We start from the raw sequence: 26870 nt of genomic DNA on the forward strand, positions 1-26870 counted from the left end.
TTTAGAACACGTCTATCTCTTAGCTCTCTCAATACACGACTATATTAGCTTTTCTCTCGATCTTTTTAGAACACGTCCATCTCTTAGTTCTCTCCATACACGATTATATTAGCTTTTCTCCCAATCTTTTTAGAACATGTGTATCTCTTAGTTCTCTCCATACACGACTATGTTAGTTTTTCTTTCTGTGTCCCTCACTACCATTATTGCCTCCTCACTATGATTGTTAATTTTAATTTATTTATTTAAACAAACAACATGGCGGTTTGTTTACAACCTCAACCCTTAAGCAGATAAATTGATGATATCTTATATACCTATTGAGCAAGTCACTACTTCTCAGGTATTTCTTGGCATCTTGTAGTTCAATGTTGTTCGTTCTCTTTTGAGTGATTCCCTCCCTCAATGAGTGGTTCACTCGGAAGGAATTCTAGAGCTGAATATCTATTGGCATCACCCACTCATAAACTATGGGTGGCAACTTTTGTTTTTTTTAATTTTATAATTGGACTTTTATTTCAGAATTAGAAAATGAAAGAAAAGCTGAACGTGGATGAAATTTTTCCATTCCATCTACTGAAATCTTAGAATGAATAGTGATTAAGGTCTTGAGTGAATGACCCCAATGTCACCAAAGCTCGCATTTCTAATATCCCAGCTCAGCTCCTTGTAAGTTCAACTCTTTCAGGGAAGGAGGGCCAGTTAGCTTTCCCTGAACCTATGTTTCTTGCAGGGATTTTGTTTGATGTTGTGCAGGATTGTCTCAGATTTGAACACAAAACCTTTTTATCAGATAAATTCTTAAGATATACCTTAAATGCCCTTAAAACAAGATGAAAAATGTAAGAGAGTAATTAAAATCTGCAGAGAAATGAGTCTCTCTCTCTCTGATGATAATTTATCATCACTAAGATTGATATTTTATCAGATCCTGGGTTAATAGCATGTAATTAAATTGAAATTCCAAGTTAAATATTAAATTCAGTGCAAAGATGTACTGTGAGATTTTCTGTATTAAAATTGTTTTAAATGTAAGTTATTAACGTGTAAATGAAAATCAAAATTTCATTGGAGTTTGCAAAATCATTAGTGATATAACTCTTTGTGTCATCAATCATATATTTTTATTAAAAATAGGTCCACGGTGAAGTGGGAATGAGGAAATGCTGAGTAGTGTGTGCTAACCATAATCAGCATTACAAGATTAAGTCACGTTAGAGGAGAGGCTAATTAACATAGGTACGAGAAAAATTTTATTGGATGCACACTGCATCATTTTGATGGCTAAAGGAATAATAGTGATAACTGAATCTCAACATTAAGCATCTTTGGTAACCTAAATTATTTAACTACATTTGCATACTAATGAGAGACTCTGGATGTGATTGAATATTGGAATACATGCCAGTGTTTCAAACATACATTTTTATCCACAATTTTTCCCAGGAAAGATGAAATGATAGCAAATTAAAATGAGGTCTCTGAACATAAAGTTTACCAGCATCAAAATATGAATAATGTACTCTGAGACCAACGGTTGGACACTTCTTGTGGAAATTCATTCAGAGGCACCTAAAATTGCTGTACTCAACGTATATTTGAATGGTTCCGAAAATCCTGCATGAATGGGAATCACAGTGATTAGCATTGCATTACACAGTGACTACCATTGCATTAGGATCACAAACAGGTGTATCTGTAATCTCCCTTGGAAATCAGTTAAATATCATAACATCAAATAATGGAATGAGTTCACTTCACATTAGAAAAAAGAAGCCTGCCACATAATGTGTATAACCCTCTCATTTTGACCAGAAAATTGCACATTTAACTACTCCACTCAGTTGTAATGAACACCATTTTTTCAGAGATGAAACCACATGGTGATGACTCTTCTTTTAGAAATTGGAGAAAAAATTACTGCAATTTGAATGCTTCAGGAGGTATGGTTCCTTCCTTGTATAACTCCATGAAAATGATGAGAGCCTCTTGAAAATCCCACTCTGTTTCAACCAAGCACCTAAAAGATGACATAAAATGTGAAAAACTAAAATATGATAGGAATGAGAATATTATGACATTCTAATTGATAACAACTGCAAGAGAGCATAAACCATTGGTAAATCAAAGTAAAACAAAAAAATTGACACATATAGCAAAGTAGTGTCTTTCAACTCGTAATAGATCAATCTTTTAATGAGTAATTGCCAATATGAAGCCATATTCGCTTGAAAAGAACACTTGATACAGTTAACTCTCGATTATATAAAGCAGGATATTATGAAATTTTCGATAATACGTTGTGAAATTGTGGTTCCGGTAAAAGGCCTATGGTATATACATGGCACTACTCGATAATATGAAGTTTTGGAAATATGATATGTTTTGAAATTACGAAAATTTGACTCCATCCTAAGGAGCAAATGGAATTTGTTTATACTAACTATGGCAAAAAATTTGTCAACAAAAATAGTAATGCCAGCGTAAGTAGCTAACAAATCAGTGCTTCTGACTGTGGTCCATCAAAAGTGTGAAATCGTAAATGATAGTGCCACTTTGGAGGGAAAGGGTTCGCCTAAAGACTCCCGGTGGGAATCAAGGGGAAGTAGGAGTTCCGTAAAAATATCGTGGCTGATACAATGCCCCTATTTACATGCCTACCCGTAAACATCACATCAACAATATTTCATAGTTTAACATGTGAAGAAGGTTGTGCGGGGTATTTCTTACACTCCTACTCAAACCCTAAGTGATTGAATCATACCAAAAAAATGTAGCAAGTCTATAAAATTGTGCAAATTTCAACGTTATTGCAGGTAAACAAGCGACCTCGTGACACCATTTTTCAAATCAAAAGTTAGAAATATGAGGAAGGAATAGAATTTAGTTACTAAATGATAGAGGAAATATTCTTCATTTCAAATTTTCATTTTAGAGACAACGTTACATTTCGGGGAAAATACTGCGGTTGTCAACGACGAGAGAAGGGGAGAGTTAGTAAGGGTATCACTGATAATATACCTAATACTTCATACACGAGCCAATATTGAGGGCGAAATGGGATTAGATGATTCCGTGCGTTAAGTTTTCAGGTTAGCACCTTGCTATCTATCCATGAGGGAAGGCGGCGTCTGGCTGTCTTTCGTCATGGAAGTGCTTAATCGTACGTAATGGGCTTGAACTAAATTCATGAGTGAATGTGCGATGTTCCTCAGTCGGTGCCTCGTGAGCGTCTAAGCAACAAACATTAGAGAAGAAGCAGCAACCTGGACTAGACATGACAGCAGTGACAGCAGCCGGTAGAAAATCATATCCTGCGTGAATTATGATCACAACTGAATCATAATGAAAAGAGCTAATTAAAAAGATCATAAATTCACCTGACACTACAGAAGGAACCACAAATATTAACCTACAGAGGTTATTTTGGCAACGGGCTAAGGCCCTTGTTTTTTCTTATCACTGAGCGATAGAGGGAGACATAAATGGCGGTTAGGCCGGCAGCCATTAAAATTTCGTAGGCCTTGGAAACAAATATCTATCTTATGTATAGATAATAGTTGCTATTCGCTACTGACCACAAATTTCTAAGATTAAATTGGTGCACATAAAGTTTCAATTCGTTAATTGATTACGTTTTCTTAAATGGACAGGAATTTCTTTAGAGCTCAAATCGTTGATTTTTACTTTTAAAGAACGGGAAGTTAGGGTCGTATAATTTTTAAAATGATCTTTCAAAGCATAAAATCAATAACAAAAAGCATTTTTAAAAATTCTAGCGTAAATAACCACCGAAAGTGTTAATAAAAGGCCACTAAAGTCTAAAAGGTCTTCAGTAAAGGCCACTAAGGACTAAAAGATCTTTAGTGGCCTTTTATTGGCTTTCACTGAGCGATAGAGGGGTCTTTAGTGGCCATTTATTAAGAAGGCAGGAACAAAAGCAAAGATTTTTTTGTGACTTATTAAAAGGTTTGAAAGAAGCAATTCGATATTACGACGTGCCAATTTTCCAGTCTCGCTGACTTCGTATAATCGACAGTTTACATTGATATGTAATAACCCCATCTGTTCTTCTAAAAAATCTAACAATCACTTTGATCATAAATTTGAGAATGATGGTTATCCAATTAAAGGCAGGCTGGTTTAAGTTTGACAGACGGGTGGAAAAATACAGAGGTTTGTGAGTTATTCTATCATCAATTTAACTATCAGTTAAAGATTACAAAAATTTTAGACTTACTTTCTAGACCACCTGAGGTTCATTTCTGTGGCCTTGGCTAGTTCTTCGACCATTTTTTGTTTTATTTCGTAGTTTTTATCATCCACATTTGGTTGCATGTCAGCTTCATTTCCAGGGTTGGCAGTCATTGGCGGTAAGGATTTCAATGACACCTATTAGAGGAAATAATTTTTAACACATAATTACCTTCTAACTTAGACTCAATACTATGGGCCCCAAGTTTATGGAATATATACATACATAGTTATATTTAAATCAGTGGTGGCTGGTGGTTATATATCCTCGGTGTGCATTAGAGAAGATACACGATGATGAAAAAGGGCATGAAGTTCAAATGAATGCTGCTAAATGGCACTGAATGCATTGACGGACTAGGATCCTGAGTGCAGGTAGTGTAGGAGGCAGCTACACCGCTACACTACCTGCGAGTTACTCACCAAACATGTGCATGCGCACTCATGTTGTATTGAGTCTTTTCCCAGCACCCATTTGAACATGGCATGCCCCCCCCCCCCCCCCCTGCTTACCTCCTCGTCCCACCCAAACACCCACAAGCGATTGTGTAGACTAAATATGTGGCCAGTGCGATGCCACGGGATCTCAAACTTGTAAAGTGGTGAATTCGCCAAGGAGATAGCAGTAGCATTTGGAGCTTCATATCCCAACTCTGTGTGGACAGGATTTTTATCTTTCTCTTTTCAAAGGAATACATTGCTTTCTTTTAAAATTCATTCACCTTTGGGTGTGCAGTTGCTAACATGCATATATGCACCGCCATTGATTTAAATTAATCCATCCTTCTAACCACGACTTTTATTAAAAGTATGTATGTGTGTATGTTTGACCTTAACACAGTACAGAGTCAATTATGTATCTTTATGCAGCTAAATTAACTGTTAATTGGATTATTTGTCAATCAGTTCTTAAGCCAGGGTAATAAGTAGCCAGACAATCAGTACCAAACCCATTTGAAAAATTAACTTTATACAGGTTACTCTTTTTTAACATAATGAACCTCATCAAAAAGGGAAAGATTATTTCACATGAAACAAATTTCTTATAAGAAATCCCACTGAGTGGAACCTGAAAGAATGACACAAAATGGGGAAAAACAAAATCAAGAAAATTTCAATCTGGTGAACAATTTGGGGAAATATATTATGGTATCATATCTGATCAGGTTCTTCATGTCTTACTCAAATCTCGTCATGTAAAATTCACCCATCATTATTATGAAACTAGGAATCCAAGTGCCATTGCATTCAAATTTTCTGGTTTACACATCTTTTTTTCCGTGTCTCATGGCAGGTTTCTCTCTCAGCTTCTCCTGATTGGAGATCTCTCCCCTCCGATTTTCAGGAAGTGATCTCATGCTCTGTTGATATTGTAACCAGTAGTAATGTTCATGGCACACTCATACAGTCATATGTAAATAGCCTTCAATTCACCGTCTTCGAAGGCTTTTAGTCTTCCTTCATGTGGACGGTTGTCAACATGAAAATGACCATCTTTGCAGCGACGGAACCAATCATGGCATGTTGTTTAACTAAGAGCAGCATCTCTGTAAACTTTATGGAGCTCTGAATGTGCTTCATCCACCATTTTCTTTGAGTAAAAAAATGAAAATCCACACTTCCCGCACACGGCAGTTACTTGGCACAAACTCACGACACAATGAGGATATAATGCCAAAAGAAACTAACCATTCTAGTCTAGCAGTTTGTTTACTAACCTATAAATGTGTGAGATTCACCCCTATTTTGAGCAGCAGAGCTAAAGAAAAAACATTATTGTGGCATTTTTTTAATCCTATCGCACAGTGCTGCAGATGTATGCCTGGACTTTTGACAATTATCAAAATTTCCACTTTCAATACTAAATATTTATGTGGCATTGTTCGTCTAAATTTACACAATATGAATGGCGCTTGGAGATAAATAGGCATTCACTTGTAGTCTTAACCTTATTATGCTTACAAGGGATAGTCAGATTAGATTTTTTCGCAACATGATCTTTTCCATGTACACCTCTAAGGTACCGATGCGACGGCGTGATGCTTACAAGAAAGAAGCGTTAACAGGAGCATTGTAAAAAACGTCACTAAGGGAGAACTCCCCTACCTCCTGCTTGTTTTTGACCTAGGGGATGGGGGGAAGATAGGAAATTCGTTAAAAGACTCACCCCTTTTCCCCTACAATTTTTGGGAAAAAAGGTGCGTCTCTTACACGCATTTATATGGTAATTGTCTAAGCTTGGTACATGACGTTTCCAATATGTCAACTATGTCCGACCCCCAATCACTTCTAGAGCCATTCATTGACAAACAGCAGGAACTTAGTTGTGCACCTAATACATTTTTTACGATCTTGTAGAGTACATGTGGGGAAAATATTGCACGCTGTATACTGGCGATTGGTCACGCCATGCCAAACATCCTGGAGGTGGCAAGTAGGGCATAATTTAGATACAGTAGACTCTCATTAAAACGAAGTTCAAGGGACCGAAAAACCGGAGGTTTGTATTAACGAAGTACATAAGAATGTTTCTCACAGGAATTGTTGAAAAAAAACAGTACATATATAAAATATGCCGTAAATTACGCCCAAATATATATAAATAAGAAAATTTGTTTCCGTTTCTCAATAGAAGAATGCGGCATAACACAATCGAGAGTTCATATCTTCCCGAATACATTAAGTTCTTTATATATGAACTAGATCCATTCTGAGACCTTGTTCGTATGTTGATAAACCTAGAGTCTGGCTGCAGAGAGTTGTCCGATGACAGGCAGAATGGTCTAGTTTGGGGTATGTGCAAGGTTGTCAGGTAAGAAAGCGAAACGTCTACACCACTTGTAAACAAAAGAGTTCCGTGAAGAAAGGAGCCGGAAGGGACAACGAGCGTGAAGGACCCAAAGGAACAATCCTTTGTCATGGTGATTCAAAAAAAGGGCTTGTTTCTTCGCTTCATATGCATGTGACAACATTGTGTTACTAGGCGAGGGTGTGAGGTACGTTTGGGGGACAGCGATTGGCTGCAAACCGTGCTAGCACAGGGTTTTCCGCCCCTCCTTTTGTGCTGTCATCAGACAACTCTCGCCAGGCGGACAGCATTCAAGGTATTGAGGAGTATGGTTATCCTGCAGAATGCAACACTGCATCACAATTGTTCGCTAACTCACGATTGTGACGAACTGATCTAGCTGGACGTGCGAAGCAGCTGGAGCCGAAAAAAATAGCTTCCCGTGGTTAGGAAGAGCAAAATGTGCAACAGTTCATAAATTTACACTGGATTCAATGATACTTTGCTCAGATTGTGCCCAAAGTGCGAGTTCCCTCACGCCACACTGCATAGCATCAGCCAAATCGAAAGGTGCCAATTTCGAAATTTGAAATTTTTGAATTTTTGAAATTTGAAATCTCTGATAGTTCGTATGACGAGGACAAACTGTAAGTCCAATTTACGAGTGGTTATGAGTGGGTCACCATGACTTCACTGGAATGAAGTTTATTATATGATGTTGCGTGCATACTGAAAAAACAACCATAATTGACGCTCTTGGGCATAGTAAAGGAGGAGAACTTAAAAGTGGCGCATTTATTAAAACTTAGCGTAATGTATAACCACCTAAATGTTGTTGCTTATTCGTGGAACTTCGTGATAAAGTTCATTTTGTAACTGTCAGAACCGGGACTGAGATTCGTAATTTCGCAGTAACGAAAATTTTGTAACAACGTTTCTTTTAATATAGATTGGATAGGCCTTTTCGTCGGGACCAACGATTTGCTTCGTAATAACGAGGACTTTGTAATAACATTATTCATATTAATGAGAGTCTACTGTGCCATGTTTTCCACTGTGTTCACAGATTATAGCCATGATCCTTTTTTTAAACCAGTGCTAATGAGTATGGTGGGTACTTCCTAACCTCTGTCACCTTAATTAAAGAAGTGATTTTGAGTACACAATTTCTTCATGCAACATATCTACTGACAAAAAAAGTGTACCCATTGATTTTCCATAAATTAACAACAAAATTCAAAATCAATTGTAATTTTGGTGCAATTTTCATTGGATGAGTCAAAAATCTAATAGGTATTTATATACTGCAATAAAAGGTGCTGTAGCCTTAGTTAATGATACCACAAAATAAAAATTAATTTTCAAAACCTATCGAAAACATTAACTCCTTACCTCTGCCTGCTGTTCTGTTGCATTAGTAATGAACAGCATATCATTTGCAATAAAATAATCTGCACCATTCCTCCAGAATACAAACATACGACTAAAAGAGCATAAAGAATTCTCTGAGTTATCAAGCTCTCTGAATATTCCTCGTACAGTCATAACAACCTGTCTCTCCTGCAATAGATAAAGCATGCTTATGTATTATAAGGGTAACTATTTTATGTGTAGAAAATGAAACAAGATGGCACTTTTCAACAAGTTTTTATAGAATTTGCCTCAAAGATTTGAAATGACAAAAACAACAAAATTGTCATTAATTTTTTTCATTCACAGTGTTCACATTTTCAGGCAAAGGTATTTTCTTTAAATTATGATTTCAATTTTTATGATTCTTTGTAAGAAGCAGCAACAGGAAAAATATAATTCATAATGTTCTGCAGTTTGATTTTTCCCTTGCCTTAAGGAGAGCACACACAGAAGGCATAAAGGGTACCTACAAGTTTACTATTGAAAATTTAGCCATGCAAACAGGTAAGGATCATTGTACATGCAAAAGACTCTCATGCTACAAAGTAGAAGCATCTTCAAAGTAATGGAAAATAGTTAAAACATTGTCAAGGAAAAATAGAAATAATTCTTTTTCCACGAGAGCTGAAGATAATTTCTTCTGGTGCTTAGAACAGGGAAAAATGTTGTAAAGGAAAGAAATAAAAGTGAATGCTCCTACTTACTTCAAATACAGTCAGATCAATACTGAAGGATTTTCTGTCATGTTCTGTAAGTGGTAGGTCCCCTAAAAACTTAACTATCTGTTCTCTGCCATGAATTAAAGTCCTATGAGTCTTTATATAGTCAGACATTTTCAAGAGATTTCTACTTTCAGAGAAATATTTATTGATCCTGAAAGAGAAAAAATACATTTTTGAAAGCTTGAAATTAATAAAAAATATGGCATTAGATACTTCTATTCAACCTTTTGGTTGAGACCCCAAATTCTCCCCCACAAGAGGACATGCCATGGCAATTTTTCTCCACAAATTTATATCACATTCCTGTCATTAAGGTGGTATATTCAGATGAAAAAGGCTAATTAAGGTGTCAAAACGGCATTCTTCCTTGTGTGGCACTGAAAATGCATAGCTAATCATAACAGCTCATATCTAGATCCTGTTTATGTTAATTGACATCCAGGAGTGTAGTTCTGATACCTACCCTCCAAGACGTTAATCGACATTAAAAAATTGAGGTCAAGAAAAAGGAAAAAGAAATGGTCCTGTTTATCTTTGTGTCTGATTTCCATTACCACTTGAGGACAATATCTCTCATTCCGATTATTTTACTTCTCAAGCACACAAATATCAACCCACTATTTTTATGCTGTGAATGTAACTATTAGTGCAACATACAACGTCATCTATCATGGCATCAGTAATGAAGAAGTGAAATGTGCCTTCTTCCTGACTTGTAAAACTCTCTTTGATGCCATACATTTACTGAGGTGGATAATTGATGTGAATATTGGAAATAATTCCTATTATTTCAAAAGTTGAATACAGTGGAACCTCGTTAAAGCGAGTACGGGCTATAGCGACACCCCCGCTATAACGAGAGATAGCCGATGCACCGTCAATTGACCCTATAGTAAGCATGTTAAAAAATTCGGTTTTACGAGACCCTTTTGGTATTGGCTCTCGCCATAGCGAGGGTTTCACCTCCGGAAGACTTTCATCAAGACTCCTTAACCTCTGTAATTGCTAGCGATCTGTTAGAAATGAAGTTAATGGAGTGCTCAGTCTCAAATTTGTGTGGTTAACTGTCGTTCGATAAGTAGTTAATTTTGGTGAAAATATTGTGGCATTAGCATTCGCGAATGCTTCATCTTCTTTTGTTCCTCGGGCGGCAGAAAGCAGTCGGCAGCATACCCGCACGTCCGTGAGTTGCGCGAATAGAAAGCATTTGAAGGCAGTCACCATGGCCAAAAAAACACCAAACACGTCTAAGCGAGAAAATAAAAATAAAGGAGTAATATGAGAGTGTCGAAATTAATTTATCGTCCTATTCGATCTGCAAAATTAAAAAAAAAAACAAAAGCGCCCAAGGAATGCGGATGATGAAGAGTTATAAGGAGCCTTGTTCGGGTGGTTTTGCCCACTCAAATCTGCGGGAACTTCTGAGAAAGGGGCTACGCCTAAGCCTAAAGCGGAGTATAGATAGGAATAGATTGCGAATCGAGAATTTTAAGAGTGCGGAAGGTTGATTATACTAATGCGAAGCATCAAAGCGTTATCTCCCCGCATAATTGCTGGTGATGCCTGCGGTGTAAACCCGAAGTTGTGGAAGAAAGGACTCCGATCATAAGTATCTTTAGAAGTATTCCCCGCGTCATATAACATAGACGAAACGGAACATTTTTCCATACAACTCCCCGACAAAACCCTTGCAGTATGAGGTATTTCTTGCAATGATGCCTCTAAAGGTAGGTAGTGCACCTTAGCGATGATGTAGGATGTACGAAGCAATGATACTCAGCGTGAATTGTCCGGATGGACGTATTTATTCTCCGTTGCGGATTTACGAGGGTGAACTATTCGCACCAGTGGTCGGAGTCGTACTGGCGCTCTCTTCCGTCACGTGCAAGGCCATAGATAGAATTCTATCTATGGCCTTGGTCACATGTGTAGCCGAGCATCCCCTGGTGGCCGCTGGAAGAACTCACAGAACAACTAACTCTCGTTTGCAGTGCCGTGATAAACTCGGTGTATTATTTCGAATACGTCGCGAGCGTAACACTCAAAAAGAAACTTTTTTTCAACAACGGCAATTTTAATCACATCATTTTTCAAGCTTAGTAAACTTTTTACCGTAGATGATGAAGATATTACATTATCTGATAGAAAAAGTCTTCCAAGGCGGGAACGTTATACAACCTTCCACCATTTTCGCCTGTAGAAACAAATGTAAAGCGTTAATTCACTTCACTGCCGCTCAACGTACAGAAACAATAAACATACACCAATGGAAACATTTGAGGCATTAAATAGCCGCGGTACTGTTTTATCAGTTAATTTTTGAATTTTCAGTGGAAAATACCAAAATGATCATGTAAATGAACTAATTAAGTGCATAGAAAAATGGCTCCGTCAGTTGTGCATTGGCATATGATCGACGAAACAATGCTTTGAATGATTTTTATTCAGTGCGGCGCTTATAAATTGTTTGAATAGTTAGTCGTTGTTTGAGTAAGGAAGTTTAGTGATGCAAAAAAATCGCCTTTCGTTTGGATTTATGCTTAAGTTTATCGGATTAATATTTATCTGTCGCCGCACCACTCCTGTTCCTGTATATCTATTCGCAACAGGTATATTGGCTATTATTTGCTCCACCTCCGGTAAAGCGACAATTCGCTATAGCGAGTGTTTATAAGTGCACCGTGGGGTGTCGTTATATCGAGGTTTCACTGTACATGGAGAAACAGGCTTTATATTTAAATGCCACCAAATGAAAATCTCAGAAAATAACCGTGACAAAAACTACGAAAGGTAATTTCCACCCTTTAATATAAAAGTCAAATACCAACAATGCTTTCCACTTCTGTCTGAACATTCAAATAAAAATTCCAGATAAATTAGTAAGCTGTACCACAACACAGGCCAAATTTAGCTTCTGAGTTACACATTGCCACATATTATCTGTGTCTTACCTTCCTGCAGGTTGAGGTGAGACAGATAGTCCAGCATTAATTGGACAAGGAGCAGCAGACATTGAAAATAATGCTTCTTTTGAGTAGGCTCCAATAAGATTTAAACGAGTTCTTGAACCACTCCACCCATCATACATTTGGAAATAATAGGGTATAAATTGCTCCACCATGGGTATTGCTTCTGGATCACAAATGTAATGTTTCAAATTAACTAGAAATCCTTTAGGAGGTAAAACCACTCCATCCTAAAAACAATTAAAAAAATATGTAATATACATATATAATAAAAAATGAACGGGCACATCATAAAGCTATGCATACTCCATGTACAAATATTGTTCAGGGGAGTCACTTTTGGCCCTTGAATGCTTGGGACATCAAATATGAGAAGAATCATGAATGAAAGAAGCCCTCAGAAGCCCAAGAAAAGTAGTTCTCAGGAGAAGAGCAGTTAAGGCTTGGAGGCACCAAATTTTTGTGAATAGCCAGTTTATTTCAGAAATACTCATATCCATAGTTGTATTAAAACATTAAAACTGTACCTTCATAGTACACGTCTAACATTCCGTTGAAGCATATATCACAATCATGGAAAGAAAAATTTCATTTCACTGAACTCGGAGACTTTGCCATTTGCAAAAATTTGGTGCCTCTAACAATACTAAATGATCAACTTTGGTGTCTGATTGGAAATTTTCAGGTTTTCCATGAAATTACTTTGTTTTCCAGGGTGCTATTAAGTTATGGGTAGGTATTGCTCATGGAAAATAATTACTGGCCACAGGAATATTTTAGAAGTAAATTTATGCGCACAGCAACTTGAAATGATAGAAACTTATTTAGGTACTTTAAAACTTATTTAATGATAGAAGTTTATTTTTGAGAATATATTATACGTGATTCTATTATACAATTTGTACATAACATTTCATCTTGATATTTGTGAACTAGTAATTTGTATGAATCTCTTCCCCCTTTTTTTGACATGTCTTATATCCTATTTGTAGATATTTGGACAAATAAATACAGAGGAACCTCGATCTAACGTTTTTCAGGGGGATGGATGAAAAAAACGATGAATGCGGGAAAACGATCAATGCGGGAATGTTTGACCAGCTTGCCTATGTCCCAGGAAACACTGCATTTTTTGCGAATTATGATATTTATTAATGGATTCAAACAAGATTTTAGCTGATTACAGGAATATTACTACTTTATCGAACCACTTAGGTCATATTGTTGATTCGACTTATATCTCTTTCAAATATCCTAAACAAACACGCCACCTTGCTAAAAAATGTTTGCACTCCACTCGGCATTTTCACTGCTATTATGGATTTCTGTCTGATTTAAAAATTCTTATCCATCAAATGCTATTTCAAGTACACGTATTTACAAGAGCAATGTGCATGTTATGCCTAAAACAGCCGCTTTCGCCGATGCAGTGATTGGTTGTGAGATGGATCAAGAAGGCCATAAATAGTTTATTATTTGAAATGTTCCTTTCTAACAATTAAATTTTTCATATGATTGAGGCAATGTGTAAAGTGTTAATAATGTTGCGTTAATCGTCAGCGGCACGCCCTTCATCCCACTTCCTCGGCTTCATCCCATTTTTATTTTCACCTGGTATCTTGCTCTACCCCCACCCCTGCTGTAATGTGCTATCGGACAACCCGAGGCGCTCTGCAATATTCACGCGCTTCTAGCCCGGATTCTTTTCTTCGTCTTCAATTATTTTCCGTCCATCTTTTAAAGTTCTCACTTGTTTCTTCGTAAGGGCAATGGTCCGAAGACGAATAAAAATAAAACTAATAAAAATGAAACCAGACTTTATTGAACCCACACGGAAAAAACTCGCTGGTTTGAAGTCAACTCACCCTGGAAAGTACGGAACCACTCGTAAGAGGTGAATATCGGCAATAATGCTATCGCATACGGCGTAAGCAGAGCTTACTGCAGAGGCTGAAGCATGACCATATGACTGCGCCATGAAATTTTTTGTCCTAAAGATAAGGCAACTTACCCATTCTTTTCTAATTAGCGTAGCGCCAGATGAGCAGATGAATTCAAATTGCTAGAAGGGAGAAACAAAATACCCTGAGAAGACATCGCTTCGTTAGCAACTCTGACAAATGAGACTTGTAACATAACTCGTAAATTGTAACCTGATGCCCTTTTTCGAAAAAAATGACGCTTCAACTGCCGAGAAGCTCACAATCAGCTGCGAGGATATCGAGATTCGCCAGAAATCACCATCGTTTTATTCCAACTACATATTTCCTTGCTTAAAATGCTTAAATTACGTTAGAAATAACGTCGTGTTTGGTATCATTCTTTTTTGCATTACATGCACATTACTAATATTTCAATCTAATAAAAGTATAATACCAATTGCCGAAATTCATTGTTAGACACCATTTGGGCTAGTAGGTGATTCATAGGCTGAAAAAATTCAGTGGGCGAAAATCGGAGAGGCGTGAAACACGAATTCTATTATTCTCATGTAACTTGATATTTTTTTTCGAAGCTAAGGTCTTCATAATACGATCGCTGCGCGAGCTGGAACCTTTTTTTATTTCGGGGAAGAAGAAAGCTTCAGGGGGGGGAGGCGAGTGCTGAATGGAGGGGGATAGCGGATCTCGGGAAATGCGCTAATGTAACTATCCCACGGCACTCAGCTTCTTCCTGTAGTATTTCAATCTCCTGGGGGAGATTCATACTATGTGTCTGACATTATTAGCCACAAATAACACGTTGTAAACACTTCGTCTCATTTTCGTCAAACGATGGATGCGGGAAAATTATACGACGGGACCGCGATCTTCAAACGATCAATGCGGGAAAACGATACTTCGGGGAACGATGGATGCAGGAAAAAATTACATTGTCTTTGTGGAACTTTATTTGGGACCAGGAACGGCGAACGATGAATGCGGGAAAACGATGAATGCGGGAACGATAGATCGGGGTTCCACTGTAATTATTATTACATGCAACTTACCTTAATTAAATGAGCTTCAACATACCATCCTCATTTCTATGAAACTTCAACTGATACATTAACACATGAGGCAAAAAATAGCATCGTATTATCACTTTATTCTGATCATTGTACACACATAATACTATGGCAGGGCAGACACTTTCTTACTGCCTGAAAGATGTCTTCTATAACATTCTTAACATGACAGTGACTTTAAAACCATGAAATACTCCAGAGAAAGAAACTCTAGTGACCTAAAACTGAAGTCCAGTAACCAATCACTTCCACTAACTTGTTACCAAATATGTATGTGCTCTAACAAGGGGAGTGTCCGAAATCTGGGCCTCAGAATTTCATCAAACTTTGTAGTGTTAGTCCATTAGGAGCTGTCCTCGAATCGCCTCCGATATGGGATTATATAAGTGACAGTTTAAACAAAAAAGTGCATTAAAAATTTACAGGTCATATTTGTTCCCTTTTAACCCTTTCGAGAGGGCGAGTTTTCGTCTTAGCATGACTGCTGAACTGAGCAGCCCCAAGAGACTCTTCTTTCTCGTGGTACGGAGCATTTTTGGAGGACATTTGTTAAGAAGGGTCTCGCGGATAATCACACGCTTTCAGCTCCAACCTTTTTCGACCCCTTCCAGGGAGGGCTGCGCATAAGACAAAGAATTCAATTATTAGTATATATTTTTGAGAAAAGAACTAATGTTTATTTCGAAAACTGACTGGATATACAATTGCATGACTGCGGTCCCTTACCGCTAAGAGGGGTGATAAAAGACAAGGGGTCAGGGTGCCTGCTCCCAGATTCCAAGGGTAAAGCCGAAACACGCAGTATTGGGTCCCAAAACAAAGACGTTGTACACCCATGACCATCATAAAAGGGGGAGAGCCAGGAAACGTATATATTCGGCATTCATTCACTTGTGTAAGAAAATCTCCGACAAAAATATACGGCTTTCGAATCCCGGGTCAAGAAACGTCCACACGTATATTTACGTCTTTAATAGAGAAAAGGTTAAGAACCGCTACATACATGGACAGAAGTGCTGAAGTCCATCTGTTAAAGTGTTCAATTACCATGCCAATGTCCCTGGATATTGAAGTCCAGTCTGCAGCCCTTATTATCAACATTTCTTTCTACATTTTCTTTTACAGAAGTATGTAATTCATTATTATTTCCATGATTTTCACTGAAAATTTTATTTTTATGCATGGAATATTTTTTGCACATAGGGCACCTGATACTTTCCCATTTTTCTCATACGGAAGCCTACTTTGAATAATGTTACGTCCATGTTGTAGCATGAAGCATTTCTGGGATTTATGTTTCTATCCAACAAATTTTGAATGAATTCTATATTGTTCCTATATAAAATAGAGACCCAGATGTTGGACACTCCCCTTGTAAGTATGCTAATAAGTGAAGAATATAAATTAAGAAACTATTCTTGAAATCCAAGGTTCCTGGAAGAAAGTTTCCTTGAAAGGAAATCAGAGTTCTGGGTAAATTAGCACAAAAATCTTTCACGTTTCCCAGGTTAGCAGACTGAATCATACTATCTAACGACACACCAAGAAATTATATACATAAAATATTTAAGTAACTTCCATTATATCAGGTAGTGACTTTGAAATACAGAGGATCAATTTTAAATGGTATTAATCAAATAAATGTGTGGCAATATTTAGCTGTTTGGGTTTATTTTCTTTCCCAATGAGCTTTTTGTAATTAATGTGGGGTCCCTTATTCACATGTTATAACCAGATTTTAATGTATTTTTTTTATTAATGACACGCTACCCTATATGTATGGTCTCATTATTTTTGGAGGGATAGGGATATTCTCCTAACAGTTTGTGTATTGTTTGGCCATGCAAATTCCAGACCCTTGCATTACCAGTCCCTCTGATGATTTTACGAGGTGAACACTTCTCAATACCATATTTGTACATTATTTTGAAAATCAAGTTATATTTTTTCAACCATTTGCATCAAGGGAAATACAACAGTCAGAAATGTGTACCTAAAATAATAAATATATTTTCAACATTGAGTGATTTTCTGATAGTAAAATACCTGATATATTTGCTTACATACACTTACCAACTTTATGATAGATGGGAAGATTTCCCTTACTTCCCTGCAAAAAGAGAAAATTGAATATATAATAAATCTATTGCATCAAAATTGTTCTAATTAACAATGAAATTATTCCAATATTAACATTATACAACACTTCCCCAATGTGAACAAATAGGGATAACGAAAAATAATATTATGATGTACCATCTTAACACAAGTCTCTTCAAGTTTAGGTTTAATCCTTGAGCTATAGAATCAGAGGATTGAATGAAAACACTAGGTACACTGTAACCAATTAACTTCATTCCTAGAAAAGTTTGCCCAATTGCCTTCTAACCAGCATGGGTTTGCTGAATTCTTACTATCTTCTCTTGACTATAAGCATAAAACGATGGGACTCTTCTATGACTTCTCCAAGGCATTTGATTTCATTAATCACTCATGCCTTCTCAACAAAATCAATAAACTGGGTGTGAGAGGCTAACAAATGGCTTCACTCCTACCTCACCAATTGAACACAAGCTGTGTCACTCTGTCAACAGTAACAGATACATATTTCTCTGAGAGTAGTACCACTTCTGTTGGTGTACCACAAGGGTCCATACTGGGCCCAGTTCTTTTTCTTATCTACATAAATGATTTGCCAGCAGCTTTTGACAATATTCCTAATGCTGAAGTCATAATGTATGCTAATGATACAAACATCTTACTTTTTGCCCCATCACAAAATGACCTTATCATGAGTTCTAAATCTGCAAAACAAAAAAATTCTTCGCTGTTGCATTGCTAATGAATAGAAATTAAACACCGATTCAATTTGGGTGTAAAAGTCATCTCCTGGAAAGTATTTTAATTAAAATTGGTAAAAAGTCCATTGAGAATGTTACTTCAACTGAATTTCTATGTTCATATATAAGTGGTAATATGTCCTGGGTAAAGAATATTGACATTTTAGCTAATAAAATTAGCTCTATTTGCTACCTTTTATGCCACCTCCGAACCTCTGTTGATGTATATATTTTACTTACAGTATACTATGGTGCTTTTTATTCCTTGATGTCATACGACATATTTTTTAGGACTCATCACCTCACACATCCAAAGTATTTACATTGCAATAAAGGGCAATTAATATTATATTAAGAAAACCTTATGATGCTCACTCAAACCCCATCTGTAAAACTTTGAAGATCCTACCATTAACATGTGTCTATTTATTATCTGTTGTTATTTTTATGCATATAAATATGGACATTTGAAATTAACTCCAATTTTCATAATTAAGAAACAAGAAATAGGGAAAGCCTTCATAAAATTAATACAGTGAGGACAAATAGGACTAAGTTAGGTCCAAGAGAAATGGGACTCCAAACCTACAATAAACTCCCACACCATTTGAAAAATCCATGCCAGTCATTGGTGTCTTTTAAAAGGAAGTTGAAAGTATTCCCGCTCGCAAAGAATTAGTATACTATAACTGAATATCTGACTGACTCTACAACCTAGTACAGTGGAACCTCGTTAAAGCGAGTACGGGCTATAGCGACACCCCCGCTATTACGAGAGATAGCCGATGCACCGTCAATTGACCCTATAATAAGCGTGTTTAAAAAATTCGTTTTTACGAGACCCTTTCGGTGTTGGCTCTCGCTATAGCAAGGGTTTCACCGCCGGAAGACTTTAATCAAGACTCCTTAACCTCTGTAATTGCTAGCGATTTGTTAGAAATGAAGTTAATGGAGTACTCAGTCTCAAATTTATGTGGTAAACTGTCGTTCGATAAATATAATGATTGACGAAACAATGCTTTGCATGATTTTTATTCAGTGCGGCGCTTATAAATTGTTTGAATAGTTAGTCGTTATTTGAGTAAGGAAATTTAGTGATGCAAAAAAACATCGCCTTTCGTCTGGATTTATGCTTACGTTTATCGGATAGATGTTTATCTGTCGCCGCACCACTCCTGTTCCTGTATATCTGTTCGCAACAGGTATATTAGCTATTATTTGCTCCACTTCCGGTAAAGCGACAATTCGCTATAGCGAGTGTTTATTAGTGCACCGTGGGGTGTCGTTATATCGAGGTTGCACTGTACTTCTTTTTTATTTCTGAAAATATATTATATGTGATTATATTATACATTTTGTACATATCTTGATATTTGTGAACAAGTACTTTGTATGAATCTCATCCCTCTTTTTTTTGGCATGTCCTACAACCTTTATGTTGATATGTATTTGTACAAATAAATAATTATTATTACATGAGTAACTGAAGCTTCCAAATGCATAGAAATGGACTAGTATAATTACTTTAAAGAGAAAACAAATTTATAAATTAATCTTGAGAAACCTTACACCCCTCCTTTTATGATAAGTTACCAAAAACCTCATCTTATACCACAGACAATTTGCCTTGTACTTGGTACCTAAAAATGGCTTTAACAGTTTTCTTTAATTCCATGGAAATTTTACCAAGATTAATGATAACAGGGGAGTGCCTTCATGTGTGTGCTGCTATGTTGTCAGCAAATCACAGCATACTAATTCTTTCTCCTAGGGTACTGACACCCGAAGCTTTCTCTTTGCTTTCATTGATGGCTTTCTTGAAGCAGGCATTAAAAATTACAGGTGACAGTGCACACCATTGTCTCACTCCTTTTCCAATTCTGCTTCAGCAACATTGGGCCCACACACTATCATAGAGACTTAGTTTTTACATGAACTGTTTATAATTCTATGTTCATTGTAGAGCTCACCAATTTCTTTAGCAATTCTAAGCATTGAATTTCATTTTATGTTATCAAATGCCATAAAAGTTAGTTTGTTCTTCTGCTTTGTCTTATTTATTCAATCCGAGAGTGGAGCATAGATGTGCAGACTTTTGGAAACAATAGTACATATATAAAACCATATCACAACGAGATGCTACAACCCGTTAACCCTTTCGCGCCGGACCTTCGTTGAGGGAAATTCTTCCCCAATACGAGTCTCTTGAAAGTTTTCTTTACTCCCTTGTACAAAGCGTTTTCGCGTCAACTGAAGGCAGTGGTTCCCTCCCTAACCATTTTTGGACCCAACTCAGAGGGCGCCGAGGAAAGATCCCTTTCCTCGGCCTCTGTCCCAGACCCTAGAAGGATTAAAAGCCCCTTCCTAGCACGAGTTCCCGGTCAACTGGCTAAAATGTTAATGCAAAATGTATGAAAATATTTGTTGCTCGCACCGATTTTTTTTACATTCAAAATGAATTTTGTTTTTTTCTGAGCGTGCAGAAATTTTAAACGAAATTCTAACGTTGATTTAGACGGATTTAATGTATTTACTAGTTGTTCTATAACTCCGTTGAGATTAACGTTAGAATTTTGTTTGAAATTTCCATGTGGTCAGCAAAAAAAGATGAATTAATTTCTAGCATTGAATTTCAAAAGTAAGCAACAAATATTTTTTTGGAAAACACACTGCAAATAACAGTAGTTGACCGCGTGAAGAGGATAGGAAAAGGTCGACCTGAGCGGCCGAAGATGGGACTGGGCTCGCACTAAGGCGGATCGTGAGGGGCGACCGCATCCGTGGGTCTATTGTGTCCGCGATAGTCACTTTTTTCGACCTGTGCCGCACAGGTGCGGCATTCATTGTTTAGGGAAGAAAATCCTCGCCGCACAGGTGAGGCATTCGGCGCGAAAGGGTTAATGAGAAGGAATATATGTACCTTCCTTTGAGAGAAGCTACTTTGCATTACTAAGATTCATGAAAGTGCATATATATAAGAAAATATGAGCAAAGAAAGATAGAAACAGAATTATTTTTACATAATTTGATCTTAAGAATACCTAAATATGTAAAAGAACTAACAAGCATAATGATATCACAATGTACATTACCTTATGACCTAAATATACTTGTTATTCATTAAAATATTACTTACTCAATGTACTTTGCCTCTTCATTGTACAGCTCACAAAAGGGGTTGCCATCAAGAACAAGTTCATGTAGCTGCAATCCTCTCAAACGACCAAGACATGAAAGTTCTGAAAGCTGAAAATTATATAAGTTTATGAGTAGAAATCACTCTATTTAGAGCAAGCAAATTGAATTTAAATTAGCTTTAAAAAAACATTTAAAAATTTACAAATTCATCCAATAATGAATGTAGTCAAACCAATTCAGCAGGATTATCTACATGTGTCAACAGCTAATTTTTTTATTTAAATTAAAATAATCCCTTATCAATCAATATTCTTAATTCTATACCTATATTGCAATGTTGAAATCTTACAGACTACCTAAGTCTTACTTATACTCACTGAATTAAAACGTAAGTCAAGAACTCTAAGATTTGGTGCATTTTGGACTAAAAAACAGAGACTCTGAACAGATACCAAGGCATTGTGTGATAGGTTTAGTATTCTCAGTGTTTGGAGAATATTCAGGCTACTTAAAGAAGCCACCACTTCATCTGCAATTCTTCTTAGATTTATTGGGCAATACATCCACTTATCTAATTCTGAAAGAAATTAATTCAATTGTGAAACTGCTTTGTAAAAAATATTAAGAGACAAACTCCAAGGAAAAGTATACATACCTGGATCCTTATGAAATTTCCAAAGACTAAGACTTTTCTCAGCTGGATTATACATGTTTGTAGAAATGACTCTTGTAAGGATGCTTTTCATGCATATCTTGGTCATCATTGGGTAGCGAAGTTGAATTTGTAACACCAACTTTAACAATTAAAATAAAAGGTTGCCAATAATGGATAAAAAAACTTCAACTGAAAAACCAAAATTGTACAATTCACGAACATCCAAGGGTACAAATGCACAACTCAAAAAGACTTATTTATAAAGACAATTCACATGAAAATTCATGAAATTACCACAGAGTAAAATTTTTCACTGGTTGCATTTTGATGACTGACTCTAACAATATCTGAAATGACTATGAATAGGACTACACATACACATGAAACATCAGCAGTCAAACACCAGGCATAGGGAATATCCAAGGTAAGATTTACCACCATCAAACACAAGGAGAGAACCATTTCCATAAAAAATAAGATAAGTGGAAACTAAAATATCTTACATAAGAACACCAAAACTGCTAATTTAAATGTAAATACATAGTTTCATCCACCGATTGACAAGCAAAACTGGACAGGGAAAAGGAAAATGTACATGCTAAAAGACAAATTTATCATTCGTCATGGCAGGGAAACCTATTTCTCAGGGGTTTAAAAATGTAGGTATTCTCACAAAACTGGCAGGAAATCGTGCATATTTCTTGACCAATTTAATTTTACTAGACACATAATGCTTTTTTATAATTACAAGAGAATCCAGCCCTCTTTATCCAAAAAGCCAAATTGTCTGATTTTCTTCCTTTTAGATGCATGCTAAGAGTCAAATCTAAAACAATCAAAGAAAATGATAACTGAGGGCTTCTGTACCATTTTGTTTCTGTATCCATATGAAAATATGCATTCTGCAGTTAATTAATAGAAGAGTTTCAATTGTGATTCCTAGCTTTCTGCCCAGAATTACAATGTGGCACCTTAAACTACTGGTCCTCTTGAATTTTTCCTCCCAAATTCAAAGCGTAGAGGGGGCAGTTCATGGTGTGAAACTACTTAATTGCGATCAGTTGAGGAAAATGACATAGGGCACAGTGTAAAGAAGCATGCAGGAAATACAAGGTACAACTTCACCGTAAGTGTTTTTATTTTAACACAAAAAATATTTGGAATAAAATGAGTCTTTATATTTTTTTAAATTCTTAAGTAGAAAGGGATGAAAAGAGAGCCAGCATCTTAAGAATGGAATTTGACACTACAACAAGAGACCTGCAAAAATTAAGGATCCAGGAGCAGATGATATTCTATCATATCTTATCAAAAATGCAGGAGAGAAGACTTTAAGTGAATGTACTAAAACTACCACTGATACGTACTCAATAGGAGATATATCTAATGACTTTGAGAAGAACATCATCACTCCTATTCCCAAAAAGAAAGACTGATGTGTGAAATTTTTAGGACCATAAGCCTGAATGCATTGAAAATACTGACGACAATCATCTTAAGGACAATAGTAAGAAGAACAGAAAAATTCCTGGATGAGTACCTAGTTGGATTTAGGGAAAGCAAGGGCACATGAGAAGCAATTTTGGCTCGTAGGCCAATCACAGAGAAGAGATTGCAGAAGAACAAACCAACTTTCATAGCATTTGATAACTTCAAATGAAATTCAATGCTAAGCATCCCTAAAGAAATTGGAGTGCTCAACAATGAGCATGGAATTGGGCACTGTTCGAATATAAAAACCAAGACGCTGCAATAAATCTGGACCCAACATTGCAGAAACAAGGAGTGAGATAAGGGTGTGCACTGTCCCTTGTGATTTTTAATGCCTACATCAAGAAAGCCATCAATGATATCAAAGAGAAGGCTTGGTGTGTCTATAACCATGGAGAAAGTATAGGTACGCTGCAATTTGCTGACGACATAGCAATCATAGCCAAGACAGGGACTGATTTGAAGGAGATTTTGACAAAGACATATGGAGATGGCAATGGCCAGATATCAGCTAAAAATCTAAAAATAAAAAGAAGACTTAGATATGCAGCAAAAGAAAGGAGGCTAGGACAAACATTAAACTTCAATGTTTTAATTCTAAATTTGTCAATATTTTATTTATTTGTGATTAGCAGGCCTTCCAGCATTGCTCACGTAGGATAGTACCCAGGGAACTTGGAATGCATGGCCTAGTAGAAATATCCTTTGAGTTATGTTTTCCCTTTGGACGTGTCACGAGTAGTCCCTTCCCGGCAGGATGTACTTCTGCTGAAGTTGTTTGATGTGACGTAACAAATGGTAATGGGAAAAAGATGATAAGGACGTGTTGAATGTGTCCTTTGTTTGTTTTTTACATAAATTTGAATATTTTTTCTCTAAAGAATTTTATTCATAATTGTAAACATCTGAAATGTAGCTAGTGAGCATCTAATTTTTTCAAGAGTAAAGTCCAAATTACTGTCTGAGCATTTTTTATATGATCAGGATATGGAAACGAAAAAGGGACTGGGAAAGTTAGCACTATCTGCAGAAAAAAGAGTATGTGGCATGCATGGAATAAATGCTCAACTAATTTATGAATTTAGTAGTTATGAACGACATTGCAATATTTCTTCACTTGAAAAGTTTGTTGAATGGATACAAAAATAAATTCAGCGAAAATATTACAAAGTCTTATTTAACTCATGTTAATATATTTCACCACAGCATGCAAATATACAATATATGTATTTTATAAATACCCTATTATGAAGGAGGGATTACCAGTGAGCTTAGTTTTGCATAAGGGAAGGGGAATCATAGCATTGTCCAGGTGAGACAAGGTTTTTCTCAAGAGTGAGGAAGGGAGGATAAGTTGAATACAGCATATCTTCAGAAGATATACAGAATATTGTATTTCTTCATTGTGCTTCTGGTTGCACTAATGGATTTTAAAATAATACATACTAAATTGAAAAATTCCAGTAATTGATATCCATCTGAAGGATGATTAAAATGAATACTACAGTATCATCTAGTCTAGCATGTCACCTAGAAGATTATAAAGCCAGTGGAATAACACAATGTAAATGGAATACATAGGTACATTGCTTAGCTATTCCAAAATTTAGTTTCAAGATATTGTTATTCCTTAATTATTACCCCATACAAATTCCTAGTATTTTCCCGATTAGAAGAAGAACAATAAAATATAAATATTTTCATATTTATAATCACATGTTTAAATTTGTCACTGTTTACCAATGGATTGGTTATTTTTCATATTTAAGATATGAAACTGCTACCTAATTAATTATAAATTCAAATATATGTTATTAGCCATCACATTAAATTATTGGAGAAAAAACTATTTAACAAATGGAAAAAGACAAAAAAAAACAATGAATCTTGTGAAATTGTTTTTGAAATCCTACTGCTCTCTGTGAAGCCATGTAGGCGGCTCACAAGGCTTGGACAAGAAAATTATGCCATAGGTTAAAAGAAATGCCTTCCCAATGCATCTGTGAGGAGCATGGGCAGATTTAGGGGGGATTTTGGGGCATGTGCATTCCCCTCCCAGACGCTTACAAAATAGATAAGGTTTTCTTAAAATTAAATTTATTCGGGCATCATTATATTAATGTGTATTGTGTACTACGAAGCCTCAATCATATAATTTCATACTAATGACTTTAATATAAAAATAAAGAGAATGTTTTGTATAGTAATTGTTGCATGCTGTTTTTAATCTCAAAAATGAGATGACTGTTTGCCTGTCAGCTCCTTGTGCCCCCCTTCCCGGAAAAAAATCCTGGATTTGTCCTTGGTTTGAAGAATGTATGGGTATGTGGAGTTCTGTTGTGCAAAATACTTCTGTGAATATGAGTGGAATGAAATGGATAGGAATTCAGTATAGTATGCCTAAAATAAACACCCACTCAAGCCCAGTTCCTACATATGGGGGCATATCGTGACAGAAAAAACGAAGAATAACTGCAAAATAATTTAACTGCCATATTTCTTCCAATGAACACACATTGATACACAACAAACATGGATTGGTGTAAAAAAAAGGCGATTTCCAAAGTATTCAACCAAAATATATACATATGATAACCCGTAAGTTTCTATTCACTATAATATAGATGAACTTACTTTCCTTCCATGGGGATTATGAACATTTAAATTTGTTTGGCATAACTTTCTTATGGCCCGACCACAATGATTAACGAAGAATACAGCATCACCTTCTTCCTGCTGGTACTATATGAAGGAAATTTTTGGAATTGAAACCACATAACTTCATTCGGTAAACAAAAATGCCATACTTGGGCCATATCATAAATTTCAGAATCTCACCAAAAATGCTATCATTTCTTCAGGTGCTACAGCGGCATATATCACTTTCAAAACGTGATCTTTTCCAAGACGCCAACCATCAAAAACCTGAAATGCCATTAAATACATGCTTAAGCTCACAATACCATCATTTAAGGAAATGATTGTGATTCTTTTAACTACAATATCACATGGAGTTCTGGGGTTCTTCACACCAACGCAGCGGGTGTTTAACATTGCGACAAAACCAAAACATTTCGGAGATCATATGCTAATGCTTTCACAGTAAAACTGAACGACATTCGGCTCATACTCACGGTTATTCGGTGCCAAATATCTCTCATGTACAAAATCCATTGGACTTGAGTAAAACTTTCCGAAGCCAATATATTTCGGTTGTCAATGCGTCCATCCAATGTCACCGTGCCCTCAGAAATCGACACACTCATTTTTCCTTCGTTTTTACCAATTACATTACATGAAATGAGTATTTCAGGGAATCCGCCTCTGTTTGTAAACAGAACCGAGCATGGAAACGAATACACTATTACCAACATCGACCCAACATGTTATTGCCAACATGTGCGATACCCATACTTTGCGTATTAACTTATTACTTGATCTTTGCACTAATCTCTGTGTTTCCAGTTCATTTATTTTCTTCACAGCAAGAAAATAAATACAAATGAACACAATTTTTTATTAAATTTCTCCAAAATGACTGAATTTATCCATATATTACCACCCTCTTTCAATTCGCCCGCCCGCTCAGCGTTAAA

At 36.3% G+C, this 26870-nt stretch overlaps 1 protein-coding gene across 1 annotated transcript; it reads right to left on the reverse strand.

Annotated features, from left to right (window-relative positions):
- Window positions 1–1099: 1099 nt before the first annotated feature.
- LOC124153811 (nuclear RNA export factor 1-like) lies at window positions 1100–26810 on the reverse strand. The gene is made up of 12 exons (XM_046527184.1): window positions 26409–26810; window positions 26113–26199; window positions 25909–26016; window positions 21784–21922; window positions 21506–21705; window positions 21127–21236; window positions 17224–17260; window positions 12129–12373; window positions 9160–9328; window positions 8435–8602; window positions 4241–4392; window positions 1100–2020 (listed from the first exon to the last, which is right to left on the reverse strand). Exons 1-12 carry the CDS (start codon window positions 26646–26648, stop codon window positions 1918–1920), a joined length of 1758 nt encoding a protein of 585 aa, XP_046383140.1. The 5' UTR covers window positions 26649–26810; the 3' UTR covers window positions 1100–1917.
- Window positions 26811–26870: the final 60 nt, after the last annotated feature.

Source organism: Ischnura elegans, chromosome 2, assembly GCF_921293095.1.
Source record: "Ischnura elegans chromosome 2, ioIscEleg1.1, whole genome shotgun sequence".
NCBI classification, from domain to species: Eukaryota; Metazoa; Arthropoda; class Insecta; order Odonata; family Coenagrionidae; genus Ischnura; species Ischnura elegans.